Here is an 18,213-nt window from a genome sequence, read left to right as displayed (position 1 = left end):
CGGGGTCACAACCTGAGCTGAAGGCAAGATGGTTCAACCACTGAGACACTCAGACACCCCCATAAAGTCAGTCATTTTAGAATTATGTAGAGCTGGAAGAGACATTAGAGATTACCTACTCTAAAACATTCATTTTGTAAATTAAGGTTCAAAGAGATTAAATGTGTTTCATAGAGTTACAGAACAAGTTAATGGTAGAATAACCACAGTTAAAACCCAATAGTTAATTCCCCACGTCGGCGTTTTTGCCTTTAAATGTTTTTTCAGGGACGCCTGCGTGGCTCAGCGGTTTAGCACCACCTTCAGCTCAGGGTGTGACCTTGGAGACCCGGGATCGAGTCCCACATCGGGCTCCTTGCATGGAGCCTGCTTCTCTCTCTGCCTATGTCTCTGCCTCTCTCTCTCTCTCTCTGTCTCTCATGAATAAATGGATAAAATCTTTTTAAAAAAATAATACCAGATAATTCTATATTTTGTAACATGATTATTGTTTTGTTTTTCCAGTAAACTCCCTGGGAAGTTTGATTTCTACAGCAGAGTTTCGTTTTGTTTTGTTTTAAGATTTTATTTATGGGATCCCTGGGTGGCGCAGTGGTTTAGCGCCTGCCTTTGGCCCAGGATGCGATCCTGGAGACCCAGGATTGAATCCCACGTCAGGCTCCCGGTGCATGGAGCCTGCTTCTCCCTCTCCCTGCCTCTCTCTCTCTCTCTCTCTCTCTCTCTCTCTCTGTGTGTGTGTGACTATCATAAATAAATAAAAATTAAAAAAAAAAAGATTTTATTTATTTATTCATGAGAGACAGAGAGAGAGGCAGAGACACAGGCAGAGGGAGAAGCAGGCTCCTCGCAGGGAGCCTGACGTGGGACTTGATCCCCGTTCTCCAGGATCACACCCTGGGCTAAAGGCAGCGCTAAACTGCTGAGCCACCTGGGCTGCCCATGATTATTGTTTAGATGATAAAGAGGTCTAGAGAAATTAGGCATTTTGCTCACTGATCATTAGCTGTCATCAATCTAGTGGCAGAGAGGGTTAAAACCCAGGACTTCTGATCTTATCATCCTACTATGCTGTTGCTTTCTTATGTGGCTATTGGCAGACCTATTTTTCTTTTCTTTTTTTTTTTTCAGACCTATTTTTCAAGTTAGCTTTTGTTCAGAAAGCTGTGTCCAATATTTTAAAAGTAATATTTGTAAACGCCAATGAATTTAGTGTCTTAACTTTGAAGAAAGTTGGATTTTTAACAAGTTTTTGTGTTGGCAGTTTATCCTGTTAAAATAAATTTTTATCGTGTTTTAGATGAGCTACTTCTGCCTCATATGAAAAAAATTGATAGCATGCTGAATGATAACCGAAAGAGACTTCTTTTGAATCTTCATTTGGATCAGTCATTTAAGGTATTTCCTTCAGATGATTTATTAGCAGATTTGTTGGCATTCATAGTCTTAAGTGTAATAGGAGATTTATGTAAGTCATTCTCAGTTTTTTTTTTTTGTCATTCTCAGTTTTATAAAATTTTTTCACCCAATGAAAATTTGATTTTTATTCATTATGAGTCTGCTTGTCTTTTTAGTTTATTAGTTTATTAAGCCCATCCTTAGTGTTAGTCATTTACTTTTCTCTGCTTAAATTTATTTTTAAGGCTTCTATATTCATCTAGAAAGTTTCTACATAATAATTTCCAAATGCTTTCAAAAGTACTTCCTTTAAACTACCAAATTCCAATCTTGTTTTTATTTTAAACTTTTTCAAATTTTTGCATTTCATCTATAATTAGAATTGGCCTTTCCTTATCAAAACTCCTTTTTCATGCCTGATTACCTCAGTTTCTGAGGAAAAACTGATCTTAACATAATGGTAGATATATATAGTTATATCTGTTAATGTATCTTGGAACTCTAAATTGGTTTTGGTGTTACCAGAAATACAGAACAACAAAAAGCTAATCTGCACACAAAAAAACTTATCTTAGAAGCTACTTCATAATCCAGAAATTTCTAGCTTTTCTTATTGAAAGTATAACATAAAACATTTAGAATCATTTGATCATGTTTCCTTTGGGAGAAGTTGTTTATACATTTGTATGGCTTTTTATTTTTATAAAGAGACTTTATTTTTATGGCAGTCTTAAGTTCACAGCAAAATTGAGGACAAAGTACAGAGAGTCCCCATCTTACCATATAGGAACAACCTCCCCCATTATCAGCATGTCCCAACAGAGTGGTACATTTGTCATAATTGACGAACCTACATTGACACATCCTTCTAACCAGAAGTTCTCAGTCTGCTGGCTCACTCATGATGGTATACATCCTGTCAGTTTGGAGAAAAGTATAATGAAATGATACCTACTATGAAAGTGTCACACAGAGTAGTTTCACTGCCCTGAAAATCCTCCATACTCTATGCAGCCCTCCCTCCTTCCCCACCTAACCTCTGGCAACCACTCATCTTTTTACTCTGTAGTTTTACCTTTCCCAGAATGTCTTATAGTTGAAAACCATCCCATATGTAGCCTTTGCAGATTGGCTTCGTTCACATACTAATAAGAATTTAATGTTCTAGGGCACCTAGCAGACTCTCATCAATAGAGCCTATGACTCTTGATCTAAGGGTCGTGAGTTCAAGCCCCACATTGGGCGTAGAACTTATTTTAAAACAAAAAATCAAGATCTACAAAATAACTTGTTTAAAAAAGAAAGAATTTTTTTCTGCCATGTCTCTTTATGGCTTGATAGTTCATTTATTTTTACTGGGGAATAATACTCTGTTCTCTGAATATATCACATTTTATCTACTTACATACTGAAGGACATCCTGGTCACTTCCTGATCCTGGCAATTATCAATAAAGCTACTATATAAACATTTGTGTGCAGGTTTTTGTGTGGATGTAAGTTTTCAATTCATATGGGTGATTTGTATAGCTTTTTCACATGCCTGTTTTATCTGAACTCCACATAAAAGTGAAAACTGACTTCATTTTATCTAGGAGAAAATTAGTGCTCTGAGACTGTGTTCAAAATTAAATGACACAGAGGTGCCTGGCTGGCTCAGTCAACAGAGCATGTGACTCTTGATCTTGGGATCATGAGTTTGGGCCCCACATTGGGCATAGAGTTTGCTTTTAAAAAAAGATCAAAGATAAATGACACCAAACTACTAATAGTCCTATTCTTATTCTTCACTGGTGTGTACTTGCAGAGAATAAACGGTCAAAAGGTAGTATGAAGGCAGTATTAAGAATCAGGTCTACCGACTCCTAAATCCAGTATTTTCTGCTTAATTGCTGTCATCAAATGAAATTTGAAAAAAATGCCATATTTTGTGCAGAGAAGGGAATGCTATAATATGTGTGTTTTCTAAAAATTTACTAAACCTTTAAAATGACCAATTTGGCTACTCATTTTATTTATTTTTTTTAAAGATTTTTATTTTATTTATTTTTTTAAGTTTTTTTTTTTTATTTATGATAGTCACAGAGAGAGAGGCAGAGACATAGGCAGAGGGAGAAGCAGGCTCCATGCACTGGGAGCCCGATGTGGGATTCAATCCCGGGTCTCCAGGATCGCGCCCTGGGCCAAAGGCAGGCACTAAACCGCTGCGCCACCCAGGGATCCCCCAAAGATTTTTATTTTTTAAGTAATATCTATACCCAATGTGGGGTTCAGATTTACAACCCCCTGATCAAAGAATTGCATGCTCCACTGACTAAGCCAACCAAGCACCCATTGGCCAACCCTTTAGAAATATTAAACCAGTTATGTAATAATTTGTATTAAAATAAAGCCACGGCTTAAAATTTAATAGATGCACTAGATGTTTAAAATTTATACAGTAGTCATGATGAACAACTGAAAAATTAGTTTCCATGTTTTATTTTCAAAGAAAACACAAAATTTTTAATTTTAAAATTAGTTACTAACTTTGATTATTTTCACTTAAAGCAATTTGCATTTCAAAGCCAAAATACATGCACAGTATTACAGTATGTTTTTAAAATAGTAAAATATTACAAATAGTAGATTATAAAATATTTTCTATTCTTTAGAAATAACTAACACCATTACCCATGATGATCTCAGTAATTTTAGGGATCCTAAAGCCTTTTGAAGTTAATCATGTTCTGTTTTCCTCTGAAATCCATGTGCTTCCAATCATCTTTAGCATCTTGTCACAAAAGGTCTTGGGAACGCAGAGGCTGGAATAAAGTGGCCCTAAAGGTTGTAACTGTTTATAAAACAGCGTAGCCTATCAAATGGGAACTTCATTCTGAATAATAAATATAATGGGAGCAGTTGAACCCTTTTAATGTCAAAATAGTAAATGATAGTGGTTACTCAGTTTAATCTTTTAAAACAACTTTTTTGAAGTAAATTCTGTGCCTGACTGAGCCAGCCAGGTGCCCCTTAAAACAATACTTAAACTAGTTAAATTTAGCTACAAATATCATTCAGTTATTGTTAGTAGCTTTTCATGTCCAAATGATTTGCCAAATAGGTAAGAGCATAAATACACCAGTGACTGTTAAAGAGTGGGCTAGAATTGGTTTGGTCACATGACCACTGAGTTATCAGTGAGTAACTACTGTGTCATGGTGGCCAGAGAATGTATCGAGGTCTGTTTTGGACTCTTCATACAACTGAGGTCAAAAGAATCAGGGAAGTGGTGAAGCCAGATAAGTATTGTAATGCTGCTTGTTTTCACTCATCCTCATCTGGGAGCCGGTGAATTCTTAATAGCAGGACTGGGCCAAGTGTCAGGGTATTGACAGTGGTTGAATTGGTGGGGCTTTGAGGAAACCTATGTCCCTCTTTCTCCTACTTTGAAGCCACAGAGAGGCATTTCTAGAACTCCCTGGCTCTCTGAGGAGTCCCTACAAAGCAGGTGCTAAGGTTCACCCCGATTCACGGATTCCACACCTTGATGGAGGAGCTACAAAGAATTTGTAGCTCTGTTTAATACTCACGTATATTTATCATACTCCATCTATATATGTGTTTGTACTACATGTAAATGTATATACATATCTGTATTTTTTAAAATAAGTTTTGAATAGTTGGAAGTAGTTTGGATTAGTTTTCTTCTGATGTCAGTTATTTTTGCTTTATTTTAAAGACTGCTTTGGAAAGTTTTCCTGAGCTGACAATAATTACTCGAGACTCTAAAGCAAAAAGTGGGGGTTCTACTATTTCTAAAATCAAAATGAACGGCAAAGCTTATAATAAGAAAACTCTAAGGACTTCTAAAACAACCACCAAATCTGCACAAGTAAGTGTCTATGGAGTGATATAATTATACCTTTTTCAGTTAATATAATTCCTCTTTAAAATATTGAAATAAATATTTTACTCTACTGTTATTAAATGTGAAGTGTTTTCAGTTGGAAGTGAACAGCTCCAGCTCAAGGGAACAGAGACTCGGTCTTATTTTGTTTTTCTACATTGTGTAGTACAGTATCTACAGGTAGTTAGTGCTTGCAGATTTTTAAAATAGATGAATAGGCAAGGAATTACCTGATGCCTATATTTATATTTTCAGTATATTTTTTGTCATTAGGTACAAATGCATATCTGAGGGTGCACATACCCATAAGATTCAGTATTCCAGATTTGTATAGTTATTGAAATTGGAATTCACTCATTTTCAAACATAGTGTAAATTATTGCCTTTTTATTTTATTATTTTAAGGATTTTATTTTTATTTATTTCAGGGAGTGTGAAAGAGCATAGGCAGGGGCCCACTGGGATGCAGGGCTCTGTCCCAGGTCCCTGGGATCATGACCCAAGCCAAAGGCAGATGTTTAATCAATTAAGCCACCCAGGAGCCCCAATTATCAATCACCTTTTTAGAAATCAGGAAACATATCAATTTTACATCAAAAATAAATTCTGTAGAAACATGCATAAAAATATATACTTTTACTTATTGCACAGTTCTTTGTAGGAGCAATCTAGTTATGTATCACTGGTAGGAGACTGGATAAGTAGAGCCATCCAGATAATATAACACTATGCACTTTTTAAAAAGAGACTCATTCATTCTTTCAATTACATTTTTTGAGTGCCTATCATGTGCCAAATACAGTCCTAAGTTGTGGGAATAGAACTGTGAAAAATGGTCAAAATTCCCTGCCCTCGTATAATTTATAGCAGTAGGTGGGTATATGTAATAAATAGAAGGATATGCCAGTTTTCGTTGGGTTAAAAACAAGTTATGAAAAATAAAATTGCAGAACAATATGTATAGTAGGATTTCCTTCCCATTACAAAATTAGTGTCATTAATACATGTTATACACAGGAAAAATATGGAAGAACCTATACCATGCTTTTAACCTTGTTTAATCTGAAACAAGAGTTTATAGGATTCTTTATAAGTCATCTTACCTGTTTACTGTTTATATTTTTTAATATTTTTATAAATATTTATATTTATAAAATATAAATATATTTATATTCATGAAAAAGAGTGAAGATTTTATTTTTTTATTACTTTTTTTAAACAGAACTTCTGGGTTCTTTTTTTTTTTTTTTAAGATTTTATTTATTTGGGATCCCTGGGTGGCGCAGTGGTTTGGCGCCTGCCTTTGGCCCAGGGCGCGATCCTGGAGACCCGGGATCGAATCCCATGTCGGGCTCCCGGTGCATGGAGCCTGCTTCTCCCTCTGCCTGTGTCTCTCTGCCTCTCTCTCTCTCACTGTGTGCCTATCATAAATAAATAAAAATTTAAAAAAAAAAAGATTTTATTTATTTATTCATGAGAGATACAGAGAGAGGGAGAGGCAGAGACACAGGCAGAGGGAGAAGCAGGCTCTATGCAGGGAGCCCGATATAGGACTCTATCCCAGGTCTCCAGGATCACACCTCAGGCTGCAGGCGGCGCTAAGCCGCTGCGCCACCGGGGCCACCCAAGAGTGAAGACTTTAAAATACAATTTAAATTCTTATTTTGAATACGCCTCTTGCCCGTATTTAAGCTTGTATCTAGCCGTATTAGTCATTTATTTTTAAGATTTCCATTGAGACTTGAAAGTTCCATGAAATAAATATACTTGTAAACTCTTTTCCTTTTATAGGAGTTTGCTGTTGATCCAGAGAAAATACAGCTGTATTCTTTGTATCATTCACTCCATCATTATAAATATCATGTTTATCTGATATGTAAAGATGAGGTAATTTTTTTTTTCATTTACTTAAATCTGTTTTTCTGAACTTTAAGGAGACTCTCTAAGCTCTGGTATTTTTTTAATGTTTTAAAGTGAATTGTTTTAAAAAATACATGTCTATTATTATGTAAATAATATTCTGAGTCTCTTTATTATGTGTTGTGCTTATATTAAACTGAGGCTCTTACAGAAACTGTAAGTGGTAATGTTTTTCAGCTGTTATGCGTGCTTTATATCACCATAATAAGTGGTACTTTATTTCATTTTCTTTACTCATAATACATAATGATCCTGCTTTAATTCACTTCAGTCACTGCTTTGATATCCTGCTGTCTTCCCTATCACTAGAATGGCCTTATCCCGCGTATTTGCTGAAAAGGGGGTTTTTGTGCCTTGGCAGAAAGAAATGATAGTTAATCTAAAAAAAAAAAAAGAAAAGAAAGAAATGGTAGTTAAAATTTAATTGTAACTTTTAAGTACCATAATTTAAGTTGCTCAGAAATTATATATGACAAAAATACCACTTTGTGGGGGGGATATAAAGATCAATTTCCTCAATGGTTAAATGCTTGTAGACTGTAGTATCTTCTGATCAGCACTACCAGTTTTTTATTTAAGAATTAAGTTGGATCAAGCCTATACTTGATGTATTTGGTGATAATCAGTGGAAAGATGTTCATAAATCTAACCTCTAGCAAAGGAGAAAATAAAGATGGTCATGCAAAATGTGATTATTTTTACAATGCTCTGCTCTGAAATGCAGAATTAAACCCAAAATTTGTCATTTAGTTTTTTTTTTTTTAAGATTTTATTTATATTCATGAGAGACAGAGAGAAGCAGAGACAGAGGCAGAGGGAGAAGCAGGCTCCATGCAGGGGCCCAATGTGGGACTCAATCCCAGGTGGGACTCCATCCCGGGTCTCCAGGATCACGCCCCGGGCTGAAGGCGGCACTAAACCGCTGAGCCACTGGGGCTGCCCTGTCACTTAGTTTTTAACGCGATTGGAAGGAATTCAGAAAGTTTGAACCATTTTTTTCTAGCCTTCCTCTTTGCCCTAATGGAGCTAAAAATTATAGGATTAGACTTCACTCAAATTTATATGAAATAATTATCCTCCATGGATGGAATTTTTTTTAAATCAATATTTGTAGATATATCCATAAAATCCTTTTCGTTCAAGATACAGCAACAATAAACCCTTATAAAGAGTTAATAAAGTGTCAAGTATGAGCTAATGTGATAATCCTCTTTATTTTAGATTTCTTCTGTGCAGAAAAGAAATGAAGACTTAGGACAGGAAGAAATTGTTCAACTTTGTATGAAAAATGTAAAATGGGTGGAAGACCTATTTGAAAAATTTGGAGAACTTCTAAATCATGTACAGCAGAAATGTTCCTAACATTTCCACAAAAGTTCCGTCTATTTTATAGCACTAATGAACTAGCAGAGAAGGGTGGTCAAAGGGGGTGTAAGGCCTCATATAATTGAATGTCAAGCAGTGGTCTGCGGGCATACCTGCTTTGATCATAGAACTTGCATCATAACCTCTGCTGAAGGACAGTGGTGCTGCCAAGGAAGTCAGTCCTTTGGAAATGGACCTAAAATCCCACCACATTTTTATCCTAATGAATGATTTTTCTATTTTGTAAACCATTGGGTAACTGAGTTTTATTTTCAGAAATGTTTTTTGACAAATGATGAAGCATGCACTAAATATAATTTTTCTTTATTGCTAGAGAGATAACACTTAAGTAACTTGATTATTTTTTCCTGACTCTGACTAAACACCAGAACGAAAGAGAGGTGGCACAAAATGCATATGTTTATATTCGTGTCTGGCCACAAAACAAAGTATTGTACATTATGTAAACAGATCTGGTGTGATGTGACATTTTGTATGAGAATATCCTCAATTTAAAATATGAAATTCAGAAACTGCATTCTGCTTTACGAACTCCTTTTACTCTTATCATGTTCAGGAAACTGGATGTGGAATTGGTGCAATTCTAGGACTGCTTTTCGTGTCAAATTATATTGTAATGAAAAAAAAAAAAACAATGACATACTATTTTCCCTATCTCAAAGAAAAGTATTTTCCTTTATACTGTTTTTCCTTTGGAAAAATTTTCAATTGTACATTTTATTTCACTAATAGTTGTATTTTTCACAAGGAAAATGTTGTGGTTATAATTATGTTTGATGTATCTGTACTACACTTTTCATTATTTTCAGTAAATCTTATTTAGTTATATATTGAATTTCTATTGTGAATTCTATCTTGAGGTAACCATTTTTGTCTATATGGTTTTGCTCCAGTGTTATCCAGAATATGCATTCAGTACTAGAATTAGTGTAGCTTTATAAGTGGAGTTGTGTTAGACACTGCAGTAATTTTCTAGTTCATGAAAATAAATTCCTGACTAAACTAGTGCTTGATTAATCGATATGTCAAAATCAAAATTAACCACATTATACGTTTGGAAGAATGAAATTTAATTAGGCTACGTGCAGTGTTAGACACAGCTCACCTAACTCTTAGAACTGGAAGTAGAACTCTCCTCTTGGTGCCTTTCCAACCTTTATACATGCTGTTGTAGCTTTCTTTAGTTTGATAGCTAGTGTTTCAAGTAGTTTAGCTGAGACAGTGAATGTATTAGGTTCAACATGACCTTTTGTTTTTATTTGTGTTTGCCAACAGGATGCCTTATTTGTTTGAGAAAAAGATTTACTAGTGTCCTTCTAAACGATCTCCTTTTTTAGGATTCTAAAGAAGTTGTTAATCATCATACTTTTTGTTTATTTTACCACCATTTAGTGCCTTAAGTCCTATCAAGAAAGCAGTGTTCCTGCTCAATGCCCAAATAAGACGTGCTTATGTGGACATTGCTATCGTCTTGATTTTGAGTTAACAGGCCAACTTCTTTTAAACTTAAAACCTTGGTAAACTGGCAAAGAATTAAAGATAACACGTGACTTGATTTGAGAATAAAACATACTGTAGCATTGGGTAGAAAATGAGTATTTGAGTTAAGCTTACATATTTATTTCTGATGGTTATCTTATTAAAAGCAATAATCCTTAATCCAACAGTCTTTGTTACCTGCCATTAGACAAGGTAATAATGGAAGTATCTCTCAATGGTTAAATGTTCTGTTTCTGAAAGTCTTTAAAAAGACCCGTTTAAACAGTTTATTTTGAAAACAAAAGTAACCTATTAGATTCATTTTGCCTAACTCAAATGAGACTTATCAGCAGTGAGAGCATCATAAAATTGATTTTGCAAAGTGGAGAAGAGTAGGAAGCAGCCATATTTCCTTCTGATACTGACTCTGGACAGAATTGGTTTCTTTCATTTCCAAAGTGCAGAGTAGATAACTACATCTCCTAATTAGTGTTATAAGTACATGTCTTCATTCCCCCAGCCTACTTTCCTGAATCATTGATGGTTAAACATTTTTAAAAGCCGTCGTGCATTTAGATAACACTTGAAGTACATGTTTGAAATCACTAGTCACATCTTCTTCCACATCTTCTTCCCACATCTGCCCATGGAAAACAGGGACATTTCATTAAAGTTGATCTTAGGTTTCCTATAGAAAATAACCCATTTCCTTTCAACTGCAGTCGCTCTCAAAATGTTGGCAGTTGTATTCATTTTAGTAAAACAAGTGTTTTCATAATATCAGAGGCCACGTCTTTGATAATTGACTGAAGGAAACCCAGTTGTTTTGCACCATCTTCTCTCATTTGATCATATATCATAGGCAAGGACATAAACTTGGGCCTTATGACATCTATTCATGAGTCCTTTCTTTGTATGAAATTGAATAAATACCTAGCTGGTTAGCCTTCGCATTCCTTGCCAGGGAGTTTGAAATTTATAATATAGAAATAATTTTAGATTGTAGATAGAGTTAAAGAGGTAAAGCACATATTGCCACCAACCAGGAAAACATTTTTAAGAAAGATTGGATTTTCCTCCCTACAGATACACCTGGAAATAATTTAATATAAAAAATCATTTTGTGTTGGTGTGGTTTATTTGTAGTTCAGATTAGTGATTGTAGAAGGGGCTTCCTTGTTCCCATTTTCATGATAACCCAGTTTCTTTTTTTTTTTTTTTTTGATAACCCAGTTTCTACCTATTTGATCCGCTAATGAAGTCACAAATTTATTATGACTTAGGAATTATCATGGGAAGTAAACAATAGAAACTGTCCATTTTTCTATTATACTATCAAATAGAAAACATTGGTGAAATGGAAAAATCCTAATTTAAAACCACTTAGAAAATGTTCAGATTACCTTTCAGTTTCTAGATTTCTTTAAATTTCTAAAACTTAAAAATGAAAATTATAGGTGTTTCGTACCTTATTACTATTTTCAGAGCTTTCCTCACAATTTTAAAAGTCTCACTTTTAATATATATTTTTATTTTTGTTGAAACAGCTGTTTTCCAATCTATGATTTTGGGGATATACCCATAAAACCAATATAGCAGCAAGGTTATTGAATTAGCTTTGGGTCCCAAAAGTTGCTTCAGATGTACAAGTTGTGAATTTTATTGTATTTGTAGAATACAGTTTTTGTTCTAAACTGTAGTTCCATCTGCTTCTCAAAAATGCTTTTCAAATAGATTAAACTGTCCCAGGATAACTGCTTCTATGTGTGTCAATTGCACTTGACACATAACTGCACAAAAGAACAATGTACACCATTGGTTGTGCATTAACTTACATGTACAACTTTTGGCATCTATGTTCACAAATGCATGTTTTCGAAAATCACCTTTATTTATAAGTGACAGTAATTGAAGTTAAGGATACAAAGAAACCTACATTTGTAGCCCAGAGTTTCAAGTGGTCCATAATACAATGTATGGAAATGTGAAAGACAATTTTGTATATTTGTTTGTTACTAACTCAGATCATTAAAATGAAAACAATTTTTTAAACAACAAAATCAGAATGTTATGAGGTTTTTTGGTTTTTTTTTTTTTTTAAAGAACTGAAAACAGGTATTCTGTTATCCAAAAGCATCATCATGTTACAGATCCTTCACACAACACATATGTTGTAAGGTTCTATACAAAGTTATTAGGAACAAATCTATAGAACTATTGAATAGGTATAAACAAGTCTATCCTGATTCCTTAATTTTCAGAATAACAAGATCCTGCCTTTACCTTACTGTTTAAAAACAGTATTTCAAGTAAATAAATACTCAGCATATTTGCAGTGTTTTAATTAGTTTTTTTTTTAGAGTAATCTCTACACCCAGCATAGGGCTCAAACTCACAACCCAAGATCAAGGGTTGCACACTCCACGGACTGAGCCAACCAGATGCCCCAATTAGTTTGTTTTTTGTTTTTTAAAGATTTTATTTATTTACTCCTGAGAGAGAGAGGCAGAGACATAGGCTGAGACAAACAGGCTCCTTGCAGGAAGCCCGATGCAGGACTCTATCCCAGGCCGGGATCACGCCCTGAGTCAAAGGCAGACAGACACTCAACCGCTGAGCCACCCAGGCGTCCATCCCAATTAGTTTTGATTGTAAAAGCATTTTTCATTCCCTGGAGTATTTTACATTGTTCAAAACTAAATCTGACGAATGATCTCTATCAAAAAAGTTTTTAAGGGATCCCTGGGTGGCGCAGCAGTTTGGCGCCTGCCTTTGGCCCAGGCCATGATCCTGGAGACCCGGGATCGAATCCCACGTCGGGCTCCTGGTGCATGGAGCCTGCTTCTCCCTCTGCCTATGTCTCTGCCTCTCTCTCTCTCTCTCTCTCTCATAAATAAATACAAATTTTTAAAAAAAGATTTTTAAAATTCCGTAACATCCCTGTTTTATTCTCCATTGGTTGCTATAATCGTGTTCATTTTAGAAAATAGTAATTCCGATATCTTAGAAAATAGTCATTATTAAAATCATCCATGTTGCAAACCTAAAAGATAGCACTTCTACGCTGCTTTGTTAATGTCCTGTTACTTTCTAGTTCTTTTTGTTAGTTTTTTATTTTTTTAAAGATTTTATTTATTCATGAGAGACAGAGGAGAGGCAGAGAAGCAGGCTCCATGCAGGGAGCCTGACATGGGACTCCATCTGGGGTCTCCAGGATCACACCCTGGGCTGAAGGGAGTGCTAAACCTCTGAGCCACCCGGGCTGCCCCTATAGTGTTTTTTAAAATGAATTTTGTATCTCAGAGAAAGCTCTCAAATATTTAACCTGACCTCAAGGAAGTTGTGAAAGAGGATACTTCTCTTAGTTTTCCATATGGAATTGTTTTTATTACCAGAAAAATAATAAAGCTACATACTTACTGTTTGGGGGAAAAAAGAAATTCAGAGAATATGAAAGTGTAAAGAAAAAGGCATAAACCACTCTCTTAAGTCTTGACATCAGGGATGCCTGGGTGGCCGGCTCAGTGGTTTAGAGCCTGCCTTCAGCCCAGGGCGTGATCCTGGAGTCCTGGGATGGAGTCCCATGCTGGGCTCCCTCTTCCTGTGTCTCTCTCTGTGTGTCTCTCATGAATAAATAAATAAAATCTTTTAAAAAAAAAGTCTTGACATCTGCTTAGAACATGGTTTCAATTCCCAATTTGGGATGGATCACAAAATCATTATGGTATTATGAATCGGCCTTGGGTTGTGACTTTCTTTTTAATTTAATTTTATTTAAATTAAATCAATTAACATATAGTGTATCATTAGTTTCAGAGGTAGAGTTCAGTTATTCAGTTGCATTTAACACCCAGTGCTCATTGCATCAGGCACCCTTCTTAATGCCCACCACACAGTTACCCCATCCGCTCCAGCAATCTGTGGTGTGGCTTTAAGTAAATTACTAGATTTCAGAGATTCTTGTGTTTAAATGAAAATTAAAAGGCACTTTCCAAAGTGAAATAGAAACTATTTGGATTATTGACCATTTTAGGTTATGCATATATATCAGTTCTTCAGTTAGCATGAATAATTTAGTGCTGACTGGTTTCAAATAAAAGGAAGATACAATTACCTATTAGTCTATTGTTAAACCTTATCTATTTTGTGATGTTAATCAGGAGTCAAGAAATTGCTTTGCAAGAGTAACTTATGTTTTACGTGTAATTTACCAGTGATGCATGGAGAAGTGTTTTCAACGAAATCAAATAAAGGTTTTCCTTTAGCTCCTTTTACAGTATTTAGAATAAGGCAACAGTGAAAATCACTTAAAACCTAGAATAAAAAATAATGGTAGAAATGTGTTTCCTAAATTGCAGCGAGAATGACCTTTCTCTTGTCCTTTTGCTCTTCACAATCTTTCCTAGCTTTTCATTGCCTTAACCCAGACTCTTATCACAGTTTAAAAGCACTTACCTCTCCTGCCCTTTTTTCCCCATTTGTGACCCAGTCTTTTTTTTTTTAATTTTTATTTATTTATGATAGTCACAGAGAGAGAAAGAGAGAGAGGCAGAGACATAGGCAGAAGGAGAAGCAGGCCCCATGCACCGGGAGCCCGATGTGGGATTCGATCCCTGGTCTCCAGGGTCGCGCCCTGGGCCAAAGGCAGGCGCCAAACCGCTGCACCACCCAGGGATCCCGTGACCCAGTCTGTGTGTGTGTGTGTGTGTGTGTGTGACCCAGTCTTAAGGAACATCTTTAAATTCCTCCAACGTGTGTTTTTTTTCTTGCCTCTGGTCCTTCACATTCCCTCTGCTGGACTGGTCTTCTTTCATCTCTTTATTCTCCAGATTTCGCTTTTCACTTTCACTTCTGTTGGATGAAACTAGTTTTTAACCCTTTGAACCAGATTATGTGCCCTGTGATTGCTCTAATGTAGCGTTTACTACGCCTTGTTAAGGTTGCTTGATTGGCGGCCTATCTAGGGCTATCCTGTGATGGCACCTATGTGTGTTTTGCTCACCATTGCATTCCCAGCATCTAGTGCAATATCTGATCTCTTTAAATATTTAGCGAATAACTGGATGTATGAAAGAAAAGTCACAGGGAACATTAAAAAGGTAAAAACAGGACAGTATCCCTTGGATTTTACAATAAAGGCATTAATGACCTTAGTGAGCAATAAGTAATTGCAACGTCGGAAGAAAGTAACAATACCAAGAGTTCATACGATAGAAAAATTATTGGTACTTTATGAAAAGGTGAAATGTGGCCGATTTTTCACATTTTGTCCTCATCTGCAGGGAGAGCCCAGGAACCATGATTTGACATTCCTCTGTCTGGGCTTGAGGCTCCAGCTGAAATAATTAGGGAACAAAGTCCCAGTAAAAGTAAATGAATGTTTCTGTTAGAAGTACTCATTGTGAACAAAATACTCTTATAGAGTTTATCTGTTTGGAGAGTGTCAGGCAGGGCTTCATTGGGAGTAGTAATGATTAAGCCACGTCTCAAAGGTTGGGAAGAATTTTACACAAAGCTGGTTGAAGAAAAAGGCATAATATTCAGCAGTCAGGAAAATGGTTTCTCCTCGCCACTAAACTAGTTCTGTCCCCAAGCATGTCATGTGAATCCTAACCTAGATCTATTTTCTCATCCTGAAGGAGAGGTAAGAAACAAAGTCTTCTAAGGCTATTAATGTTCTCGGATTCCAGAAAGATTGGAAAGTTGACAGAAAAGCAAAGTTGTTCAGTGGCACACCAAAAGAGAGGTATAGCAGAATGGAAAGAATGATGTTGGTATGTTACTTCCAAGCTCTTACTAACTTCAAAGACTTGGATCAAAAGCATTGAGCAGGTAACGTATACACACACACCCCCTGGCAGCACCTAGTTTATCTTGTGATAGTACAGGATTAATTAGAACTATGTCCGCCACCACCAACTGTGAAGTACTCAAGGTCCTATCTACATTGTCTTCATCGTTCTAGCTCCAGTAGCACAAAGTCTTTTACACAATTAGGCACTTAACAGGTGTGTGTTGAACAGATGAGTGACATATGTGAGTGTTCATTTGGAATCAGTTTAAAGTGTTTTCAAGCTGGCCTATCAGTTGTTTCAAGCTAGCCTATAGTTCAAAATGCCATTATTGTCAGTGATCCATTCCCTGCTTTCTCTTCAAAAGAAAACCTCTCTCAGTTGCCTGGCTGGCTCAGTTGAAAGAGTATGCAACCCTAGATCTCAGGGTTGTGAGTTTGAGCCTACATCAAATGTAGAGATTACTTTAAAAAAAAAAAAAAAAAGGTTCAGGGCACCTGGGTGGCTCAGTCGATTAAGCAATTAAGTGTCTGCCTTTGGCTCAGGTCATGATCCTGGGGTCCTGGGATGGAGCGCTACATCTCAGCAAGAAGTCTGCTTCTCCCTCTCCCTCTGCTCCTCCCCCCGTTTGTGCTCAGTCTCTCAAATAAATGAATAAAAGCTTAAAAAAGAAAACACCCATCTCTCATTATACCCATCCTTTTGCATGTCATGCTCTTAGTTCTTACTGTGCTTGCTTCTCAACAGACCAAAGTCCATTCTCTTAATTCTTATATTTAATTTCCATTTAAACTATGGAAGTGAATGGGCTATCATCGGAGAGCAGCTGTCTTTAAGCAGTGAAGCAAGAGAATTCAAAACGCTAGCAACGGCTTAACTGAAAGAACCAGGCTTCAGAATGAATTTTTTAAATTAGCCTTGTTTACCTACTCTTTTACCAATGGCTTAAAAACTGCTAATGGGCCAATCAGGAGAAGGTCTTTTCAATGCCAGTTCTCCATTGAGCTTATTAGAAGATAACGTTATTTGACTTAAGTAGAACTCAGGAAGTCAAGGTTTTTTACAGGTGATGCTAATGCGAATGCATTAACGTTATCACGGGAGTTTGCAAACAATTCACTATCAAAAAGATTATGTATTAAAGCACTATTCACAAAGCATTGCAAAGCAAAAATTTGCTGTTTTAAAAGAATGCCCATGCTCATGAACACTGGGCCATCCAAATAAGAAACACCAGGTCATCACTAACAGGTAGTCGGGTGCCCCGTGGTAGCTTTCTTGGGCTGTTATCACAAAATCCCACAGACTTAGGTACCTTAAACAACAGAGACTTATTTCCCACACTTCTGGATAAGTCCCAGATCAAGGTCCAGAAGTCAGTTGATGCTCATTTAACCCTAATTACCTTTCAACAGCTTCATCTCCAAATACCACCACACTGGAGTAGGGCTTCAACACATGAATTGGAGGCACAGGACAAAAGGCATAACAATCACTGAGGTGTCCACTATGACAGAAAAGTTGAAAGCCTGCCCTGCAAATAGCCATCACTAATTGATTGGCTTAAAATTATCCCTGGTCTATCCAGAAGCAAGAACATAGTTTATATACAATCCCTCTCTTCTACTAGGATTTGCAGAGGGTCACAATGAAACTCCCTTAGCATAGAGGTCAAAGACTTGCCACTTAGAACTTCACACAGGCAACAATATACCGTCAGTTCCTAAATAAACCTTACCTTTCCCAACTTCTCTCTTCCCCTGTCATTTTCTTGGTCCCAGAACACCATCAACTGTCAGGATATGGTAACCTATGAATTGCTGTCTCCCCCACTTCCTGCCTGGCTTGCCTTCCATCCATGCTCCTCTAGGCAGTCCATGATTTTAAACAACTGATCAGGGCAGCCTGGGTGGCCCAGCGGTTTAGCACTGCCTTCGTTCCAGGGCGTGATCCTTGGGGACCCAGGATCGAGTCCCACATCAGGCTCCCTGCATGGAGCCTGCTTCTCCCTCTGCCAGTGTCTTTGCCTCTCTCTGTGTCTCTCATGGATAAATAAATAAAATCTTTTAAAAAAAAATAACTGATCATGTGCCTCTCCATTAGAAACCCTTCTATTGCTCTTAAAATAAAGACCAAAATTTACACCTGAAACTAATATAACAACTGTACATTAATTATACTGGAGCTTAAAAAAAAAAAAACAATAAAGGCCAAAATGGCAACTTCCTCTTTCAGACATGGTAAAGTAACAGGAACTAGATAAAACTTTCTGCCTCAAAAAGGAGGACAAAATTGTGAAAATGATTTTCAAACATTAAACAATAGGCAGCCCAAGACATTAATCCTGAAAGCA

The 18,213-nt window shown here is 36.4% G+C and overlaps 1 protein-coding gene across 4 annotated transcripts in view; it reads left to right on the top strand.

Moving 5' to 3' along the window:
* Positions 1–9,594, top strand: part of QSER1 (glutamine and serine rich 1) — a 71,086-nt gene extending 61,492 nt beyond the window's left edge. For all 4 annotated transcript variants that reach the window (XM_055300972.1, XM_055300971.1, XM_055300969.1 and 1 more), the window contains 4 exons: positions 1,298–1,395; positions 5,116–5,268; positions 7,075–7,170; positions 8,425–9,594. In XM_055300972.1, coding sequence (XP_055156947.1) covers positions 1,298–1,395; positions 5,116–5,268; positions 7,075–7,170; positions 8,425–8,565 — 488 coding nt within the window. In that variant the 3' untranslated portion in view covers positions 8,566–9,594. The remainder of the gene's footprint in view (positions 1–1,297; positions 1,396–5,115; positions 5,269–7,074; positions 7,171–8,424) is intronic.
* Positions 9,595–18,213: the final 8,619 nt, after the last annotated feature.

The sequence above is a fragment of the Nyctereutes procyonoides genome, unplaced genomic scaffold, assembly GCF_905146905.1.
Source record: "Nyctereutes procyonoides isolate TBG_1078 unplaced genomic scaffold, NYPRO_anot_genome, whole genome shotgun sequence".
In the NCBI taxonomy this organism is placed as follows: domain Eukaryota; kingdom Metazoa; phylum Chordata; class Mammalia; order Carnivora; family Canidae; genus Nyctereutes; species Nyctereutes procyonoides.
The sequence above is the reverse complement of the archived record's forward strand: the minus strand, read 5'-3'. Positions and strand labels throughout refer to the sequence as shown.